Genomic DNA, 18,802 nt, shown 5'->3' with positions numbered 1-18,802 from the left:
CTGAGGCATGTAAGCTCGCGAAGGGTAAGTCCGCCGTAATCTGGACGGATAGTAACTACGCCTTCTCTACGGTTCACATTTTTGCCTAGCAATGGCAAAACAGAGGCAAATCAATTAACCACAAACAACTTATCCTAGACCTTTTAGACTCCATTCAATTGCCTAAGCGTCTCGCTGTTTGTAAGTGTGCTTCTCACACACACCACGATGACCCTGTCTCTAAGGGCAACCACAGAGCTGATGCGGAAGCGAAGCGGCTCACATCCTCTCTCTCAGTTCCGACACACACACACACACTTAAATGAGGAAGTTCTAGCAGATATGCAAAGTGTTTCTCCTGACACTGAAAAACAGCACTCCGTATGTAGACGAGGTCAAACAGAGTGCTACTGTTGTACAAAAAGCAAAACGTGACCCTTCTGGGTTAGCTTGATAAAACAGGATGTAAGAATAACTGAAGTTGTTTGCGGTCCAGACTGTCTAGGGGGTGGAACGTACATCTCTGTGTGTAACTGCTCCCATGCTGCAAGAATAAAAGCTAAAAAGACATCGGTGGTCTCAGGCTGATTATTTCAAGAAGATGTCTCTTACAAGAACCCTTGAAGGACCATCTTTCTTAAGAGTGTGGGGACAATGACTTTAGTGAATTCACAGACTTTTAACGTGTCAGATGCCCTTCATGACTGTAAGTACTGCTGCTCTACACGCACTACTGTAATCTGGCCTGTTTTATCTGCTCTGTCAACATTGTTTATAAGGGTGATGATGAGCGTGGAATCAAATGTGCAAACGTTAGATCACAGAAACAAAAAACAAACATTTCTGTATTGCTCATATCACCCCAAACAGGTTTGAAGGCATGACCGTGAAACGACTTTGAAAAAAACTGAAACTGATAAAGCACACACATCCGTGTAGGGTCAGACCTAAACGTGGAGCTGGAGCCGACATCTATGAGCTTTCAGACTTTCAGGTAAGACGTTTAACGAATGGTTATTATTTAACTATTTATTTTTTTAAAAAAGCCAAAGTCGTGCTCAGTATCAGGGAAAGTGTAATGAAATTTAGAATACGACTATAACGTGGGTCATGGTGGTGATAAAGAACTCCACAGAAATAAGCACAGCATTAGCTACATTGGCACAGCAATGCTCTGCAGCACACTCACTTTCATCAGTAACTGTTTTGATGTAATATCTTTTAATTCATGTGGGAATGATGGAATGTTTGAAGGAAGTAAATTCAATACATTAGATTTTCCGTGTTGATTTACAAATTACTGTTGTGGCTTTTACTGTTACTGTTGTTGCTTTAAATAACCGACATTGCGATCGCTTATACTGAAGCATACAGTCAGTTAGGCAGGTCTCTACATGCTGTAAGCCAGGTCACACTGAAACTGAAACATGTGAGCGTTAAAATAAACACTTAAAAGTAGTACTTAAAAGTTTTGGTAATAATTTATTTCAAGGCTACCAGCATAGGAACTTTCCTAACACATGCATATGCATTTAATAAAGCAATACTGCAGTATTGTTTCATTTGCAGCATTGATGTTAAGTATCATTCTCAAAGTGTGGAGCTTATAAGGTGATACAATTTTATAATGCCCTGAATCTAAAGTGACACTTTTATACATCATTTTACATACATATTTTTCTGTATGTTAATACCAGTAGTGGGCAAAGTGCACAAATATCCTGTACTCAAGCTAAAAGTAGAAGCACACTTGAGAAAAAAAATCCTCAAGTAAAAGTACAAAAGTACAGTATTTTAACACTTTAAAACCCCAGTCTTATCACATTAAGGCTTATTATTCAGTAACTATGAGGACTACAGTGCAAACTGGCTGAGCTATTCTTAGGTTATAAAAGCATATAATAAAATTTTGGGCCTGCTGGTGTGTCCTGGCCATTTAAGGGGTTAAATATAATTAAATGTATAGGTAAAAAATAAAGAGGATGTATTTCGCAGAAAATTGCCCCGAAGCCTCAACAACTAAATTTAATACACAAATTCCAAAAGCCTCCATTCTCAGAGCAATGGACTGGCCACCCCAGAGTCCAGACCTCAACATCTTTGTTTTGAATTTGATGCCAACAACATGTTCCAAGAAAGTTGGGACGGGGGCCTGTTTACCACTGTGTTTCATCACCTCTTCTTTTAACAACACTCTGTAAGTGTTTGGGAACTGAGGAGACACTGCTGTAGTTTAGAAAGTGAAATGTTTTCCTGCTCTTGTTTGATATAGAATTTCAGCTGCTCATCAGTTCAGGGGCTCATTTTTAGTATTTTTCATTTCATAATGTGCCAAATCTTATCAGTGGTGACAGGTCTGGACTGCAGGCAGGTCAGTTTAGCACATGGACTCTTTTAATACAGAGCAATACTGCTGTAATACATGCAGAATGTGGTTTTACATTGTCTTGCTGAAATAATCAAGGCCTTCCCTGAAAAAGACGTTGTCTGGATGGCAGCATATGTTGCCAAAACATGTATTTATCGTTCAGCATTAATGGTGCCTTCACAGATGTGCACGTCACCCATGCCATGTGCACTAATGCCCCCTATACCATCATGAATACTGGCTTTTGAACTGTGCGCTGATAACAAGCTGAGTGGTCTTTAGCCCGGAGGACACAGTGACCATGATTTCCAAAAAAAGAAGAAGGTGGCAGCGTTTCTGGATTCTGTTTATATTTGGTTTCTTCTTTGTGTTTTAGAGTTTTAACTCTCATTTGTGGATGCAGTGATGAACTGTTTTCACAAACAGTGTTTTTCAGAAGTGTTTCTGAGCCCATGCAGTGATTTCCACTACAGAATCATGTCTGTTTTTAATGCAGAGCTGCCTGAGAGCCCAAAGATCACGGCCAGCTAATACTGGTTTTTGGCCTCGTCCCTTACATACAGAGATTTCTCCAGATTCTCTGAATCTTTTAATGATATTATGTACTGTAGATGATGAAAAGCAGAAGTTCTTTGCTATTTTATGTTGAGAAACGTTATTCTTGAATTGTTGCACTATTTGATGGTGCAGTCTTTCACAGAGTGGTGAACCCCTCCTCATCTTTACTTCTGAAAGACTCCGCCTCTCTGAGATGCTCTTTTAATACTCAATCATGTTACTGACCTGTTGCCAATTTACCACCAGGTTTTTTTTAGCATTACACAACTTTACCAGCCTTTTGTTGCCCCATCAAAACTTTCTTGGAACGTGTTGTTGTCATCAAATTCAAAATGGGCAAATATTTTTCCAAAAAACTATAACATTTCTCAATTTCAGCATTTGATTTTCAATGAAATATAGGGTTTAAATGATTTCCACAGTATTGCATTTTGTTTTCATTTACATTTTGCACAGCATCCCAACTTTCTGGGAAATAGGGTTGTAAAACCAACTACTGCACTCTCAGAAATAAAGGTAGTAAACTGTCACTGGGTCAGTTCCCCTCTTGTCACTGGGGTGGAACAATCAAGGCTCCATCTCAGTACCTTTAGTCAGGGAACATAACTGAACCATAATCCACTGAAATGATATGTTCTAAGCTGTACTGACTCCACACACCCCGTCTCGTCTCCAGGACTTTATTTTACTGTTCTGTTTAAAACATTCGGTTATGAAAAGGTACAAATACGAACTTTTCACCTGGAGAAACTTATTTAAGGTTCACAATCAGACCTTAAAACCACTGTTGGAGCTTTGAGGGAACATTTACACTGTTTGTACCTTGATGAACGAAAAATGTACCTGAACAGAACCTTTATTACCAACAGTGTAAGACTGAACTTCAGAAGCTGTAATAAAGGTAAACAGTGGACACACTAAATACTAAAAACATTAGCTGTTGAGGCTTCTGGGTAAATGTTTCATTAGTGCTGTGCAAACATCTCACCGTGTTTAACGTCACTTATCCTGGCAGTCAGTGTGTTTTCACGAGAGAAAAACACAACATGGCATTAGAATAAATATAAATAAATCCTTAAAAAGTAGTTGAGATGCTGTGAGCTGGTTAGAAGAACACAGGTTTGGTTTCTGACTCCTCACTGCTCTCCAGACATCGCATGGATCAGTTCAGTTCCATCAGCAGCTCCTCATTTAACATAATGAAGCACTGAAGAGATAAAGCAGGTATTGGATCATCAGTACAGATAACACTGAGCTTCCTTGAGGAGAGCTTTAGTAGCATACATACATTCACTATTTGTTGTATTAAGTTTATTTGTGTTTATTCTAATATTACTGTTTTTTCAGAGCAAATTTATGCTCACTGCCCACATACAGTACTTTTGAAGCTAATTAAAACTTACTTAATGACAGTTTTTTTACTGAAAATGAAACAAATGAAGGGTGTTCTCTGACCTTTTTTGTTGTTTTGATTTTTGTTTCTTTGACAGGTGGACCGAAAATGTTTCCAAAGCTCATTTTCACCACCTTCTCCTTCTTCTTCTTCCTTTCCCTCATCGCTCAGATGAGCATTCAAGCTTTTAAAGTCATTTCTTTATCCTCTAATACCCACCACAACATCACAAGGGCAGCTGTTTTGAAGAAATCAGCAGAGGCCTGCAGGACCCACGTTCTGAAACAGGGTGGAAACTTCATCCAGGTGAGACAACAACAATCATATACATAAACTGCAGTGCTTACGAAAAAAACACAAAACAAACATGTCAGGGCTTAGAACCTGAAACCGATAGTTATTTGTGTGAAAGTATGTGCACACTCACAACACTGTAGTGTATCATTTCATGTCAGTACAACCATATTAGCTAAACACAACAGATGGCTAATTAGCCATTTTGGCCACTATAGGTTTGTACATTAATAGTTGCATATAATAATTATAATGTTCTACGTGTTAATTTTATAGTATTAGTTCTCTAGCATTTATTAGCTGGGTTGTTCTGTGCTGTGTTCTGTTAGTTTAGGATGTACTGAGTCAGTCTGACGCTGATGGCTGAAAAAGATGTAGAGAGGCTTAGAGCGAAGTGACAAAACTCTCTTTCTGTACAGTGCGGCTGTGGCCACCTACAGCCAGCAAATAAAGTACAATAACTTGTGGTCTTCTTTAATAGACTATTCTCAAATGTTAATGCGGCAACTTAGCCAATCAACTCTATCAAACTCAATCAAGTTTAAACATGTTCAATTTCAGCTGAAAAGCACCGCTCGTCATGTTTCACTTTTAATGAGGAAACCAATCAAAAAAGAGAGTAAAACTGAACTGGAGAGTGAACGTGGGCTGAACAGTAGGACAGTTTTGCTCACATTTGTGGTTGTGGTGTTCACAAATCCAAACATCTGTTTCTGAAGTATCGACGAATATTCCAAGCTTGTAAAATGCTGTTCGGGCCAATCAGGTATGCTCTGTACCACCAAGTTAGGTTTTGGATTGAGGTTCAGGTCGGATATTTAGTTAATGACAAGTTAAGCATCTGAAAAGCATCCAAATAAAGTGCTCCCTGTTTTTCTGCAGCCAAACCCGCTGACTGCAGAGTCTCTGGCCAAAGCTTGCCTCTCTCCTGCCTCAGCCTCCATGCTAAAGTCTGCCATCAGGGTTGTCAGCATAAGGAACGCCTGGGTGGATGGCAAGCATGTGCTCAATGCAGAGTACCATTTCGATGATGAGAGTTTCGAGCAAGCGCGCAACCTGATCACGCAGGGAGTCTCTCTGGTGAAGGCCAGCCTCAAACTGAAGAACTACGAGTACGCAAGACAGCGGCTGGGCGAGACCCTGCACACCTTACAGGTAATGGCACGAATAATAGGGCTGGGTATTATTTAAGGTTTTCAACACTAACATTAATATCCATACTTTACAAAATTATGTAAAATACATTGTCTCTCCATAGTATATAGGACCAAAAATCAATTTTACAAAAAAAAAAATGAAACTGGAAAGGGAAAGTCTGTGAATGAACTTTAACCTGGCTTGACAACGGAGACTAATAATGCTTCAGAAGTTACACAGTTGATTGTTTTTGATAACTTCCAATTGGATTTATTATGCAGTAATTCCAGGTAGGTGGTTAGGTGGTGTTGCTAGTGTCACATCTGCTGCTGACCATACTCCTCTGCACCACCAGAGGTCACTGTCTCCTGAGTTTTATCCCAGCTATTCTCCCTTGTTTGTCATTTGGTTATGTATTCAAAACTGTGAAATCTTTTTATTTGTGAAGTCTTGTTTGGTCTTACCTAGTATTTCTGAGCCTTTCTGTTATTTGACTAAGACCCAATCCACCCGTTCCACCTTAAATAGTCCAGCAGTTCTCATGCGCCAGAATGTAACTGCCACTCCATTTAAGGTGGAACAGGAAAATTTGAACAAGAAGCTGACGAACAGGTGATTTCAGCTTCCTATCACTGAAGAATTAGGGGTGGGTGATAAAAAATAATTGCCCCCCTCTTTGAAGGCATATGATGCCCTAAATGTAAATGAACTTTACCCTCCTCTGCTGTCACTGCAGACTGGCAGGGTCTCCTACAGAGCAGCGCTGGTAGCTGTTAATGAAGTGATGCTCTTTTTATTTGAGGGTCTCATTTCAGAGGAAGATTTCAACCACTACCCATTTGTGTCTCAGTTCCAAGGGGCAAGGAGACACTCGAAAACAAGGGGTAGGGGTAAAAATAAGAAATAGTCTTGGGCCTTAGTTTCTTTTTTTTTTTTACTTTGTATTGCCTGGTCCTTACTATCTTTTTTGGATTCATGACTTTGGACTTGTTTGCTGATATGTGTTGCACCTTTGGCCACATTGGGCCTTGTTGGGTTGTGTTTTTGGTCTGGTGTTTAATAAACTTGCAGCCTGATAATCCATTAATAATCAGACTAATAGCTTAATCAGAATAGAATACGTCCATGTAAACACCTCAGTCGGAATAGTCTAGTCTGATTGAGGCCATTCAGAATACAATCTCTATCCGACTGATCGAGGTGGGTAATCCTGTAAATAATCTGTTAAATAGAAGAATAATATCCGTGTAAACGCCTGTATCTGATTACATTCCCTATCGGAAAGTTTAAGTCTGTTCTGATCATGTTCGTCGCGTCATAGTGAAAGTTTATACCGTTCAACATGGCGGAGCAGAAACTGGTCTGCAGAGGAGACGAAGTTTATGCTCTGATCTTTAAAAGACGGCGGTGGGACGGACGTCCAGCTTATGTGTCTCAGAACACGACGTCTTCCTCTCGGCCTTCTTTAATAAGGACATGTGAAGGACGTTTTCCTGAGTCTGACATCATTTTAAAGCAGTTAAAAACACAAGCGCTGCTCACTGCTGCTCATCTCACTCTGACTGGACTCACGCGATGCTCGCTGTCATGGTAACGTCTACACTAAATAGTTCTCTCCGCATGCGTGTAATTTTGGATCTGATTACTTGTAGTGAGCATGATTGTTGAGTACAGTAAGCAAATAAACACCATTTTTACTATAAAACATTATTTTTAAGAGGTTTAACTCAGGAATTTGAATAAAACAGATTCAATGTTTACTTTTTATATCATTAAAGTTATACTACATTTAAAATTTAATTTGTCACAGATTCTGGTCACTGGTGTTTTCAGGACTCTTATTTTACATTATAACACAGTATTTTCAGCTCTATTAAACGGCTTCTTTGGGTCGAGGCTCATCAGAGAGGAAGCATCTGAAGGCATAAGAAGGCGAGTCACACTTGCTCACTATATTTCATAAATTTATTAATAATTTAGTTTATCAGGCAGCTCATAACATCTATTTGTCACCGGTGTTGTGTGTTTTAATGGCTGGGTAATTAAACTTTTGTCAAAATAATGCCATAAATATCATTTTAAATACACAAGGTCACCTGATCAGCCAACGAGTCAGCCAGTTTACAAAATCCTCAGTTTTAACCAGAATGTCACTGGAGTCACCGTCACTGGTGTTACAGAGTATTCATACACCACCAGTGACTGTAAAATGATTAAGATTAAGACTATTTCGTTTTGTGATGAAAGAAATAGACTTTTTAAAGTTTCCACTCCAGATGGAGCTGCTCTTGACCTTACATGCTGTATGGTGGTGTCCTGATGATCATCACTGAGGGCACTGGTGACTGCGGTTGCATTTGTGAGGCACTGGATTGGCTGCTGTCCCCTCTGGGGCTAGTGAGATGCAATTGAGAGACTGGGAGACACGTAATAATATAAGTGGAATGACGTTTAAATTAACAGTGTACGAATACCGTATGTTGAATTTTGGTTTAAAAAAAACAAACACAAGCAACCTTTTTAAGTTTAGGCTGTACAATCAATGCAAAGTTCTTACACAAATCCATAGGACAGGGGTGCCCAATCCTATCCACAAAGGGCTGGTGTGGCTGCATGTTTTCATTCCAGCAAAGCGGGAGATCCCATGATCAGCAGCTTGAAGACTAAAACCAACTGATTAAACCAGTGGCATCGGGTGAGCTCCAGCTTGTTTTGAGTGAAAACCTGCAGCCACACCGGCCCTTTATAAATAAGATTGGGCAGCCCTGCTATAAGGGAACACAGATAAACTGTTCTCCTTTACTAGCACATTACTTGCATGACTCACATACAGGAATCAGGAATGATGCTGTTAAATGCAAATTTGTTTAATTTAATTAAATACTTAAATATGTATTGAGCAATGTTTTTACTACTGCTAATAAACATTGACTAAGCTTCATTAAAAAAATCATACTTTAGAAGGTATGAGGCAGTATTTTTCAGCTTGCTCCCCTTGGAGAAGACCACCTGCCTTGTGGTCTCTTGGTAATTTGAGTTTGAGACCCCTGCTTTAATGCAATGTCTGGATAAAGCTATTCTGGATAAAATTAAATTGTGCATTACTACATAAAACTGGAGCCTTTGGTACCAAACCAGTGGCCAATGGCAAATCTGCAGTTCCAGCTTACTGGTGCCAAAGAATGTAGCACTTTAGAGAGTTTTTTACTGAATTATTGGATCTTATATAAGTAACATCATAATCAAGCTATATTCTGAAAGCATCTTTAGAAGCAGATTATCTCAGAACTAGTGAGCATAAGTTCATTAAACTGGCAATAACTGACACCGATTTTATGCTGATGTTGTAGGATTTCTACAGTCACAGTAACTGGATTGAACTGGGAAACAGGTCTCCGTACTCCACCCTCATCAAGCCAAGTCTGCCTTTTGAAAACCTTGCAGGTATTTGTGAATCTGTGTTTATAAGTATATTTCTTATCTGTGTGAATGAACATAAATTAAATATGTCTCACGCTCGGATCAGACGTGAACACCCCGACGTGCAGCAGCTGTGGTGGCGACTGCACGGGCAACATTTTGGACACGATCATCACCCAGAAGAAACTGACTTCTGGATATTTCAGCCTGACAAGCCCTTCCAAACCCAAAGGTACTGAGCAACTGTTTTCACAAGACTTCTCTTCTTGTTCCCAAAGTATATTAGAAGTAAGCAAAGTCTCTTGCAAAAGTATTCACCCCCCTTAAAAGTCGTTAGATTCGTCTAGATAACAAATGACAGCCAGTATTTTTATTGCAAACCAATATGCTCCGAAAGTACATTTTCCAAATCAAAATGCAGTATTTCTCAGCAGATATTTGTTTTATTTATTTTTTATTCCACCAATCTTTAACCCCCTTAGACTAATACTTCATAGAAGAACCTTTTGCTGCAATAACAGCTTTAAGTCTGCTACAGTGAGTTTCTACCAGCTTTGTACTCTTTTTGGGAGAAATTTTTACCCATTCACTCAGATTCTCAATTAGGCTGAGATCTGAACTTGACTGGGCCTTTTAATACAAGATGGAACTAAGAACAGCTGCGTGCCACGTTTTGTGTTTGTTTTAGTTTGTTAATGTCGTCTATTGTACGTCAAACTCAGTCAGGAGCAGGGAACAGTTACCAGATGGCAGGCGGCTTGGACACCTGAGGTGGCGTGGATTTCGGGCCCCTTTAGAGTCTTTACATCAAACGAAGAACTACATCTGCTAAACAAAATCAACAAGGACTTTTCACCTGCATCTCCCCTCTGCTTTACGGAGACCTGGCTTTCTGAGCTACACCTCCCTGGCTTCCATCTGCACCGAGCAGACAGAGGCACAGAGCTCAGTGGCAAAACCAGAGGAATCTGCTTCTCTGTCTACGAACTCTGGAGTAAAGATGTCGTTGTACTGTTAAAGCCATGCACTCCTCATCTAGCGTCACTTTTCATCAACTGCAAACTGATCTACTCTCCCAGAGAGTTTTCTTCTTTTATTTTGGTTTGGTTTAGGAGACATCCCAGATAGCACATTTGATATGGCCCAAACGTGTATATACCACATGGAATGATGGCACAGGAGTGGGCCAGATATGGTTGCCAGAGCCCAGCCTGTTTGATCTCACGATTACCTGGTGAAGGAGCAATTGCTTAGTCCACTGCGGTGCGCAGGTGCTGCTGTTTACAAGCCTACATGTCCAAAATGTTACTACACTGTGAAAAAGATCTGTTCAATTTAAAATAAGTGACGTGTCTGACAGAAAAGTTTAAGTTCAGTGAACCTCAGATCAGTTTTGTTGTTTAACGAATGCAACATTTTAAGCAGCCACAAATCACTGTAGAATAAAACTTAAATTAAACTGCAAACTAGGATATGTAGTAGGATATGTAGTCTGCCTAGTACTGAGGCAGACTGAGTTGAATTAAGTAAAATTAGCATTTTAACCTGGCATTTCTTTTTGTTGAAATAACAAATAAAATGTCACAAAATGTAAAACAGTTTAGGTTGGATTTTTATGGCCAAGATCTGAATGTAAACTGTGCTCCCCCACAGTCCTGTTAATCCCTGTTTAATATATAAATGATTATCATGTAGCTCATGTCAGCACTGGCAATGTTTGACATGTGGGCCATATGAGCATTTTAATATGTGGGCCACTTTTGGCTAACAATCAATTTGCCAGTGTCAATGGTAGCAGCACTGCCATATCTCTGCCAGAAGTGGCCCACATCTGCATGCTATCTGGGATGCGAGAAAGATGCACAGCAACTGCTGGCCGATTAGATAATCAAAGTAGAAAAAGGGAATCCGGACTCACTTCTCATCATTCTGGGAGACTTTAACAGCACAAATCTAATGAAAGAAATGCCCACATTTGACAACATGTCGCTTGTGCTGTGAGAGAAGGGAACATTTTGGATAATTGTTTTACCACCTATCGCGCCGTCACGCGTACGGCTCTCGGTCATTCCTACCACAGACTCATTCACCTCATCCCAACATACAGGCAGAAACGCAAAACCAACAAGCCTGGCATCACTAGAGTGAAGAGGTGGACCAGTGGAGACACTGACAAGCTACAGGGCTGCTTTGTATCCACAAACGGGACTGTTTTTGCATTTCAACTACAGCACGGATGAAATACAGCAATGACAATGGTTTTCAGCTGAACTCAGACAGCTTCGGAGGGAAAAGGAGGCAGCATTCAGAAGTGGAGACAGAACGTTCTAGGAGGAGAAATACACAGAAAAGCTGAAAAGCCACATTGCTGATAATGACCCAACTTCAGTCTGGAAAGGCTTTGATGTGTTTGTCTTCAGTGAGCTTCTTTCTAGCCTCCCTCCGATACAGGCCAGTTGTATGCAGACCTGGTACTCCTTCACTCCAGCCTCAGCCACTGACCTCTGTATCTCCTTCATAGTGACTGCTGGCCTCTCTGTGGTTTCCTTCACAGAGTCCCCTTCTTGCTTTGAGTTTTGGGGGATGGTCTTGTCTACGCAGCGCTTGCGTGGTATCAGCTTCCATTTCCTCACAAGTGATCCAACAGGATATCCAAACACTTGGATATATTTTTGTAGCCTTTTCCTTTCTTGTGCATATCTGTAACTTTATCTCTGATTTCCTTAGACTGCTCTGTGGTCTTATTTTCAACTCTTTCCTCCAGATTCACAGTCTGTGGTATTTGAATAAGGGGGGTCAGAAAAGGTGTTTTTGTTCAGATAAGGTGAACTTTTTTAGTGATTCACAGATCGATGCCAATTGTAGGCTTGTGTAAACTTGGCGCTTCCCAGCACAGGGGTCAAATACTTACGCAAACAGGATTTTTAAGTTTATTTTTTTGTCACAGAATTTTTTTTTATAGATAACCAACATCATTTTAATTCATTTCGAGGGTGAGTGTTTTAAATAAAATAACAGCTTCATTTGTGATTCCATGATTTTTGAATACTTTTGCAAGGCACAGTAAATTGGTCGAGACTGAGGGTATAGCAGATGCAGTGTAAACAGAGCAAACAATAATCAGAATTAGCTAAGGATAAACGTGTTCGTACAACATCTATAGTACTGCATAAAAGCCAGAGCCATTTTATTTATATCATTTCCAGGCAAGTTATTCATTTTTCAAAGCAGAAAATATATAACAGAAAAGTGACCTCATGGTATCTTGTCCAGTGAAACGATCTTAAACCTAGTCAGTGTATCTGAGTGGTGGCTCTCCCTTGCTGCCTGTTAAATAAATCAGCAGTTACCCTTTAAAGTGCAGTGTCTCCCATGTCTTAGTCTATGCCATCGCCACAATATCAAATTTCCAGAAAATAAAAACTTTTGAGAAACTTTTCAGAAAATTTTGGCACATTTTAATGAGGATCTGTTAATGAGGTGAGGCAAGAAGCCCATGCATGACATTTTCAGAGAGCCCAAAATGTTCTGAATGTTCTTCTGCCTGACGGAAAATCCACAGGGAAGTGCAGCCATGGAGGATTTTTTGATTTGACGAGTCGAGTGGAGCCCAAAGGTGGCATCAACAAGGATGGCGCCACGACTGCTCATGGCAGCCTCCACTTTGTGGCAGCAGATGTGGCTACAGCAGCCACCGGGGACCTCCTGCAGGACATCAGAGAAGAAGCAGGAGACGTTGAATTCCTCAGGTAGGAATGAATTATCAGCCATTAGTGTTGAATCAGAGAGGATTCGTGAAGCGAGAGCAGCCATGTGAAAATATTTACAGGAAAGTGATTTGGTTTTGGAAGCCAAACTAAGGTAAGGTATGCAGATAGCCAGATGGCTGCCTTTCCAACTTTAGCTTTTAGCTTGTTGTCCTTCTCTTATGAAGTGTCTGTCATTTGAGGAATCCATTATGCCAGCTGTAATGACGATTTGAAGATAGTTAGTACAGTTAATGGGCTGCAATGAGACCTTTAGCTTTCTAGTAGCAGCAGTTGCAACAGTTGTGTGCAACAGTTTGTTCACCTGTGAACATAAGAGGTGTACAAACTTTTGCACCCAACTGTATCTGCTTTCTTTCAGCTAATAAAAAATCTAAACAATAGTGGAGGTGGTTCATAACCTGTAAAAAGAGAGAAACAATGTGAAGACAAATTTTCTCAAATTCTCAAAAAGACATGTCTGAATTGTTTGTAGTTATTATTGTGCACATTGTAATTAATTATTTCATGCTGGTTTGTCCCTGATCTAGAGAAAGGGAGGGGCTAGCAGATAAAAGAGATGCCTGCTGCTGAGACAGGGGTTTCTTCTGATTGGGGTTCACAGCTCCTAGTTTAGGGGTCGGCAACCCAAATGTTAAGAAGAGCTATTTTGTCCTTTCAACAAAAATCAAACCACCTTGGGAGCCACATTTTATGTCCATTTACTATCTTGGCTGTAAACGTGTCTCAGTATTTGCTAATGCGCTAGTATAGACTGAAAAATATAAAATAATATAAACAAAAACGCAGACTTACTTTGCTCTGCTTTAAGCTTTAGATCAGCTATAGCCGCTTTTCTCGCATCTCCAGCAGGAAACTTTTCCTCAAAAGTGGAACAGTTTCTTGTAAAATGTCTCTCAATGTTCGACTTTTTACGAGGCTGAAGTCGCTTCTCATTCTCCAGGTTCTTGTTCTAATTTTCCCTGTTCCACCTTAAAAGATACCTGAGGCGCCAGCATGTAACTGCTGCACTATTTAAGGTGGAACAGGAGAATTCAAATGAGAATCTGACTTCAGCCTTGCAAATTTTTAGTTTTTCAGTTTCTCGCTGCAGATTAAACGTATCAGGAAACCAGCTGGAGTGATTATAAATGTAAACAAGTCCATTAATCTCCAAATTATCAATGTTCATCTTAAATCTCTCTCTTTGTCTTTTCGTTAGCTGCTAGCTAGGCGAGATTGCTGTCTGTGTTGCTATGGTGACCAGCAGTCTGTGCTGATCTTCAGGGTTAAAGGGTGAATCAGCAGTTCTACATTAACTCCAGAGTTTAAGACCATTTATTGTTAAACTGTGTTGAACGATCAGCAGAGCTTTATTTTACTGTAAAGGAGGATTATTTTATTTTTACCTACTAATCTAATTCAGCTGCGGAGCCTCAACAGGGCAGTAAAAGAGCCACATGCACATTGCTGACCCCTGTACTAGACTGTTAGGACCTACCATGCTGATAAAAGCTGGTGGGAGAGTGATTGCCAGATATTAGCCGCAGGGCTAATGGAATCACTTAGTTAGCTGTTTAAGTGCTGCTGCATCCTGTGACAGTATCTCCAGTGTGCAGCAGCTTTATTAAAGTGGTTATAATAGAGTAGAAATGGTCTAGTATTTGACTTTACACTCCCAGCTAGGTGCAAAAATTAGGCCTGGTCTTGGCGAAAATTCAGCTGCAGTGGTTTTAAAGTTATGCCCAGAAAGTCAATAAGTTTTTGACCAGACTTAAGACCTGTTGGTGTTAGAGGTCCCTGGTGAAAAGTATGTAAGATGGAGATGAAACAAAGACACGCTGATGTAGATCCAAACCTGTTTAGATGTTTATCTTCTCTCTGTTTGTCTTCTTTATCTGCCAGACTGATGGGAATCTCTAAGTCGTCCTCAGTCCTCTGTTTCGTGGTGGACACCTCAGTCACTATGACAGAGGAAATCGCTGAGGTCAAACATATCACTTCCTTCATCATCGACAGTAGGCGGGGCACCGCGGACGAACCTTCGGCCTACGTCCTCGTCCCCTTCAGCAACTCAGGTGGGCTGTGCTGTGGTGCTTCTATTTATATGTTTTATTTTTCAGGAATATAGTTATGTACTTTTGCATTGATCATGTAGCTTTAGTCTTTTATGTATTCTGGTCCTCTGAATGAGACCACTGTGAACTGAAAATCTGAATATTACAAAGAAATTTCAATTTTTCTCCTAAATGTCCTGTATTTGTATCCCACAGGTTTCGGACCAGTGGATAAAACAACAGACCCTGATGTGTTCAAAGCTAAAGTCAATGCTCTTTCTGCTGGTGGTAAAGGAGCAGATGATCTTGAAATGAGTCTCTCTGGACTTTGGGTACGGTACAGTTCATTGTGTGTCTTATTTATTTATTACTTGTTTATTTAATTTTAGTTGTTTGAAACCTACATGAAACTAAATTGTCCTTGAGATGTATAATGTAAAGCATCTGCATTTCACTTGAAACTCTGCTGAAACAGTTGCAAGCATCTGAACTTCGTGAAGCAAATTTCATGAAACAGCCAATCAAAACGCAGATTATGCATCATGTGATCACGTTCAACTGCATACTGTTAATTGACTGATTTCACTGGATGGGAGGACAAAAAATTAAAACCCTGGGCAGTTAAAAGGAGACCACCCTCTGACTTAAGGTTGGTTTTCTGGAACAACAAACATGAGTTTTTCAAGGCTAACATTTCAGTGAACAGCTGCTTTAACTAGCCATTAGAAGAGGCCAATCCTGGTCCAGAAAGTAAAAAATCCTCCCCAGGATTTTGTCCCAACTCCCTGGCTTCTCTACTTTGCTCAAACCAGGTGTTTAGGCATTTGGAACAAAATCCTAGGGAAGGTTTTTACTTTCTGACTTGGATTACCCACCTCTTGATGTCATCTATACTGTGAGAAATAAAGGTTCTGTGCAGGGACATTTTTCATCAATCAAGATACAAATAATGTAAACGTTCCCTCAAAGGTACAAAAGTGGTTTTAAGGTCTGATCGTGAACCTTAAATAGGTTTTTCCAGGTGAAAAAGCTTTTTCCAGGTGGAAAATGCAGAAAGCTGCAGTTGTGTCTGTTTAATCTCAGCATGTCCATCTTTGTGGAGAGGAGTGAATAGTTTTTCACAGCAGGGGGTTCTTACCCCTCCCCTTTCACCCCTCATTGCTCACTAGCAGCTCAACACAGAGTCACAACATTTCACATACAGAGACACAAAAGAGTCCTAGTTCATCTGATAAGAGAATTACGGAGACAAAATATTTTATTTATATTTTATATTTTATTTAATTTTACAGTAAAAATATCCAAGTCTGTTTCCATTCTGTTGGTCGAATGGCCACCAGGGGGCCTGCAAGAAGAGGTTAACGGGTTAAACAAGTTGAAAGTAAAGTTATTATTGTTTGTGATTGTATTTAATGGGTATTATCGGCTCTGAGGGCAGAGCTGACAGATTGTGTGTGATGCATTTGAAAAATGTTATGATTTTATGATTATATATTTATGTTTTCTGACACCAGCTTCACAAAAAACACATGATAGGTATGTATACTTTACATATTTAACACATTCTTCTAATATCTCTATATATCTCTCCACAGCTCGCTCTTGCAGCTGCTCCTGTGGCGTCTGAGATCTTTCTTTTCACTGACGGAGAACCCAAAGACCCTGAGATGAAAAGTACAGTTCTGGCACTGATCGAGAGCACAAAGTCCACGGCAAGTATTAACCAATCAAGGATTTCTTAGAGCTTAGAGTCTTGTCAGGTACTTAACATTAAACTTTTTTTTAATTCATATATATATATATATATATATATATATATATATATATATATATATATAAATAAAGGAAAAATGTCTACCTGGCCCTATGTGAAAAACTAATCACCCCTTATCTACTAAATTAACCAGCTATCCAAATTCAATTGACTATTAGGTTCAACTTCACAATCCACACCCAGACATGATCACTGCCAGACCTACTGAACCTAAACATCACTTAAATAGGAGCTGTCTGGCAATGTGAAGCAGCTAGAAGGTCTCAAAAAGCTGGACATGATGCTTCATTCTAAAGAGATTCAAATACAGACACAAAACAAACTCTAGCAAAATCAAACCTGTAATCCCAAACCTGAACTCTACCAGTCTAGAAAGGGTAACAAAGCCATTCCTGAGGCTCTGGGATTCAAGAGAACTACAGTGAAAGCCGTCAACCCACAAATGGTGAAAACCTGGAACAGTGTTGAACCTTCCCAGGAGTGGCCGACCTACCACAATTTCACAGAGACCACATTGATGATTCATCCAGGAGGTCCCAAAAAAACAGACAAACATCTAAAGAACTGCAGGCCTCACTTGCCTCAGTTAAGGTCAACGTACACGATTCCACAATAAGAAAGACACTGGGCAAAAATGGTGTCCATGGGAGAGCTGCAAGGTCAAACCACTGCTGAGCAAAAGGAACACAAAGGCTAATCTTACATTTGCCAAAAAACATCTAGATGACCCCCAAGACTTTTGGAATAACATTATGTGGACTGATGAGTCAAAGGTGGAGCTTTTTGGAAGGCATGGGTCCAGTTACATCTAGCGTAAAGCTAAAACCACATTCCACAATAAGAACATCAAACCAACATTCATTAACATTTATAGAGCACATAAAGGGCTGCTTTACTCAATTTTGATGCCATATCACTATGAAAATGAACGCTCTTTGGAATAAGCCTTTATAAATGTTTATATAGGTTTAAGTTAGGTGTAATAAAACGTTTATGTAGGTGTTACCAAATGTTTTTGTAATTGACATGAACATAATGAATTAATCTAAACTGCCCATAATACAGAGTGGTATTGTCATGCAGTGCTGGCCAACAGTGACTCTCCACTTCACCAAAAGGGTCAGTTCTAATAATCCATCAACAATCTATTCTGGTCTTTTTCTTATCCAGTTATGTAGTTACTAAATATTCTTCCACACTGATCAAAGAAACACCACCAACCAACATACTACACTGGCACTGGTCAGGAAAGAAACTGACAAGCCAAAGTACCCGTGTGAATATGTGAGAACATTTTAGAGACAGTGAAAAGCTACAAAAAGGCTGTTTAGAGCAATCCAATATTTAAGATTGGGCCTTAGAAGTCGCAGTTATCTCTCACACTAACAAAACATCATTTTATAGGACTTATTTTGGACTGGTTTGTTTATTAAATCTCTTCTTGCTACTTCTTTTCTTGAGTGCCTTGCTGTCCCTCATCTCATTATTATCTTATCTCATTTTCATCTCTGTTGCGTTAACAGGTGAATTTTGTGCTGACCAATCCTCTGACCAACAGGACTCGCAGCCTCTCTAACCCTGTAAACCAGGTGTACGAGGATTTAGCGGTGGCCTCAGGTGGACTGGCCATCGAGGTCCCCAATCAACTGCTATCTAACACTACTAGCGCCATCAATGACACCTCCGTCTCTTCTCTGGTAAACCCAACACTGATAAAAACACTTCTCAACATCTCTGCACTCATAAAATATGACAGCCAGATATGCAAATCAGAAACACATTAACAACTTCCAGTCACTTTTTTGTTAAACAGTTTGGTTTGTATGTCCTGATAACTGCGCTTTGATGGGATAGAAATGATACATCTGTTGACTAAAGTCGCCCTCAGCACTCTTGAATGTTTGTACTCTTGAATGTATTAGTTGACCCTTTTTCACAGAAAGACGTTAATTCATTTCTGTCTGATCTGGTGGTCCCTCAGTTTTTGCACTATAATTTTTTTCTTCAATAATGCTGATTGAATGTATTTTGATAGAATAGAATTCAGAACCATCAGCCAACTATGTTCGCACACAG

General features: G+C 39.8%; 1 protein-coding gene across 1 annotated transcript in view; it reads left to right on the top strand.

The window, feature by feature from the left end:
• Window positions 1–450: 450 nt before the first annotated feature.
• The window catches only part of LOC118801765 (von Willebrand factor A domain-containing protein 7-like), a 69,097-nt gene continuing 50,745 nt past the window's right edge, over window positions 451–18,802 (top strand). The window contains exons 1-10 of the mRNA XM_036562129.1: window positions 451–685; window positions 4,396–4,604; window positions 5,475–5,747; window positions 9,080–9,173; window positions 9,256–9,381; window positions 12,712–12,898; window positions 14,801–14,973; window positions 15,169–15,284; window positions 16,548–16,664; window positions 18,250–18,423. Coding sequence (XP_036418022.1) covers window positions 634–685; window positions 4,396–4,604; window positions 5,475–5,747; window positions 9,080–9,173; window positions 9,256–9,381; window positions 12,712–12,898; window positions 14,801–14,973; window positions 15,169–15,284; window positions 16,548–16,664; window positions 18,250–18,423 — 1,521 coding nt within the window. The 5' untranslated portion in view covers window positions 451–633. The remainder of the gene's footprint in view (window positions 686–4,395; window positions 4,605–5,474; window positions 5,748–9,079; window positions 9,174–9,255; window positions 9,382–12,711; window positions 12,899–14,800; window positions 14,974–15,168; window positions 15,285–16,547; window positions 16,665–18,249; window positions 18,424–18,802) is intronic.

Source organism: Colossoma macropomum, unplaced genomic scaffold, assembly GCF_904425465.1.
Source record: "Colossoma macropomum unplaced genomic scaffold, Colossoma_macropomum, whole genome shotgun sequence".
NCBI lineage: Eukaryota > Metazoa > Chordata > Actinopteri > Characiformes > Serrasalmidae > Colossoma > Colossoma macropomum.
The sequence above is the reverse complement of the archived record's forward strand: the minus strand, read 5'-3'. Positions and strand labels throughout refer to the sequence as shown.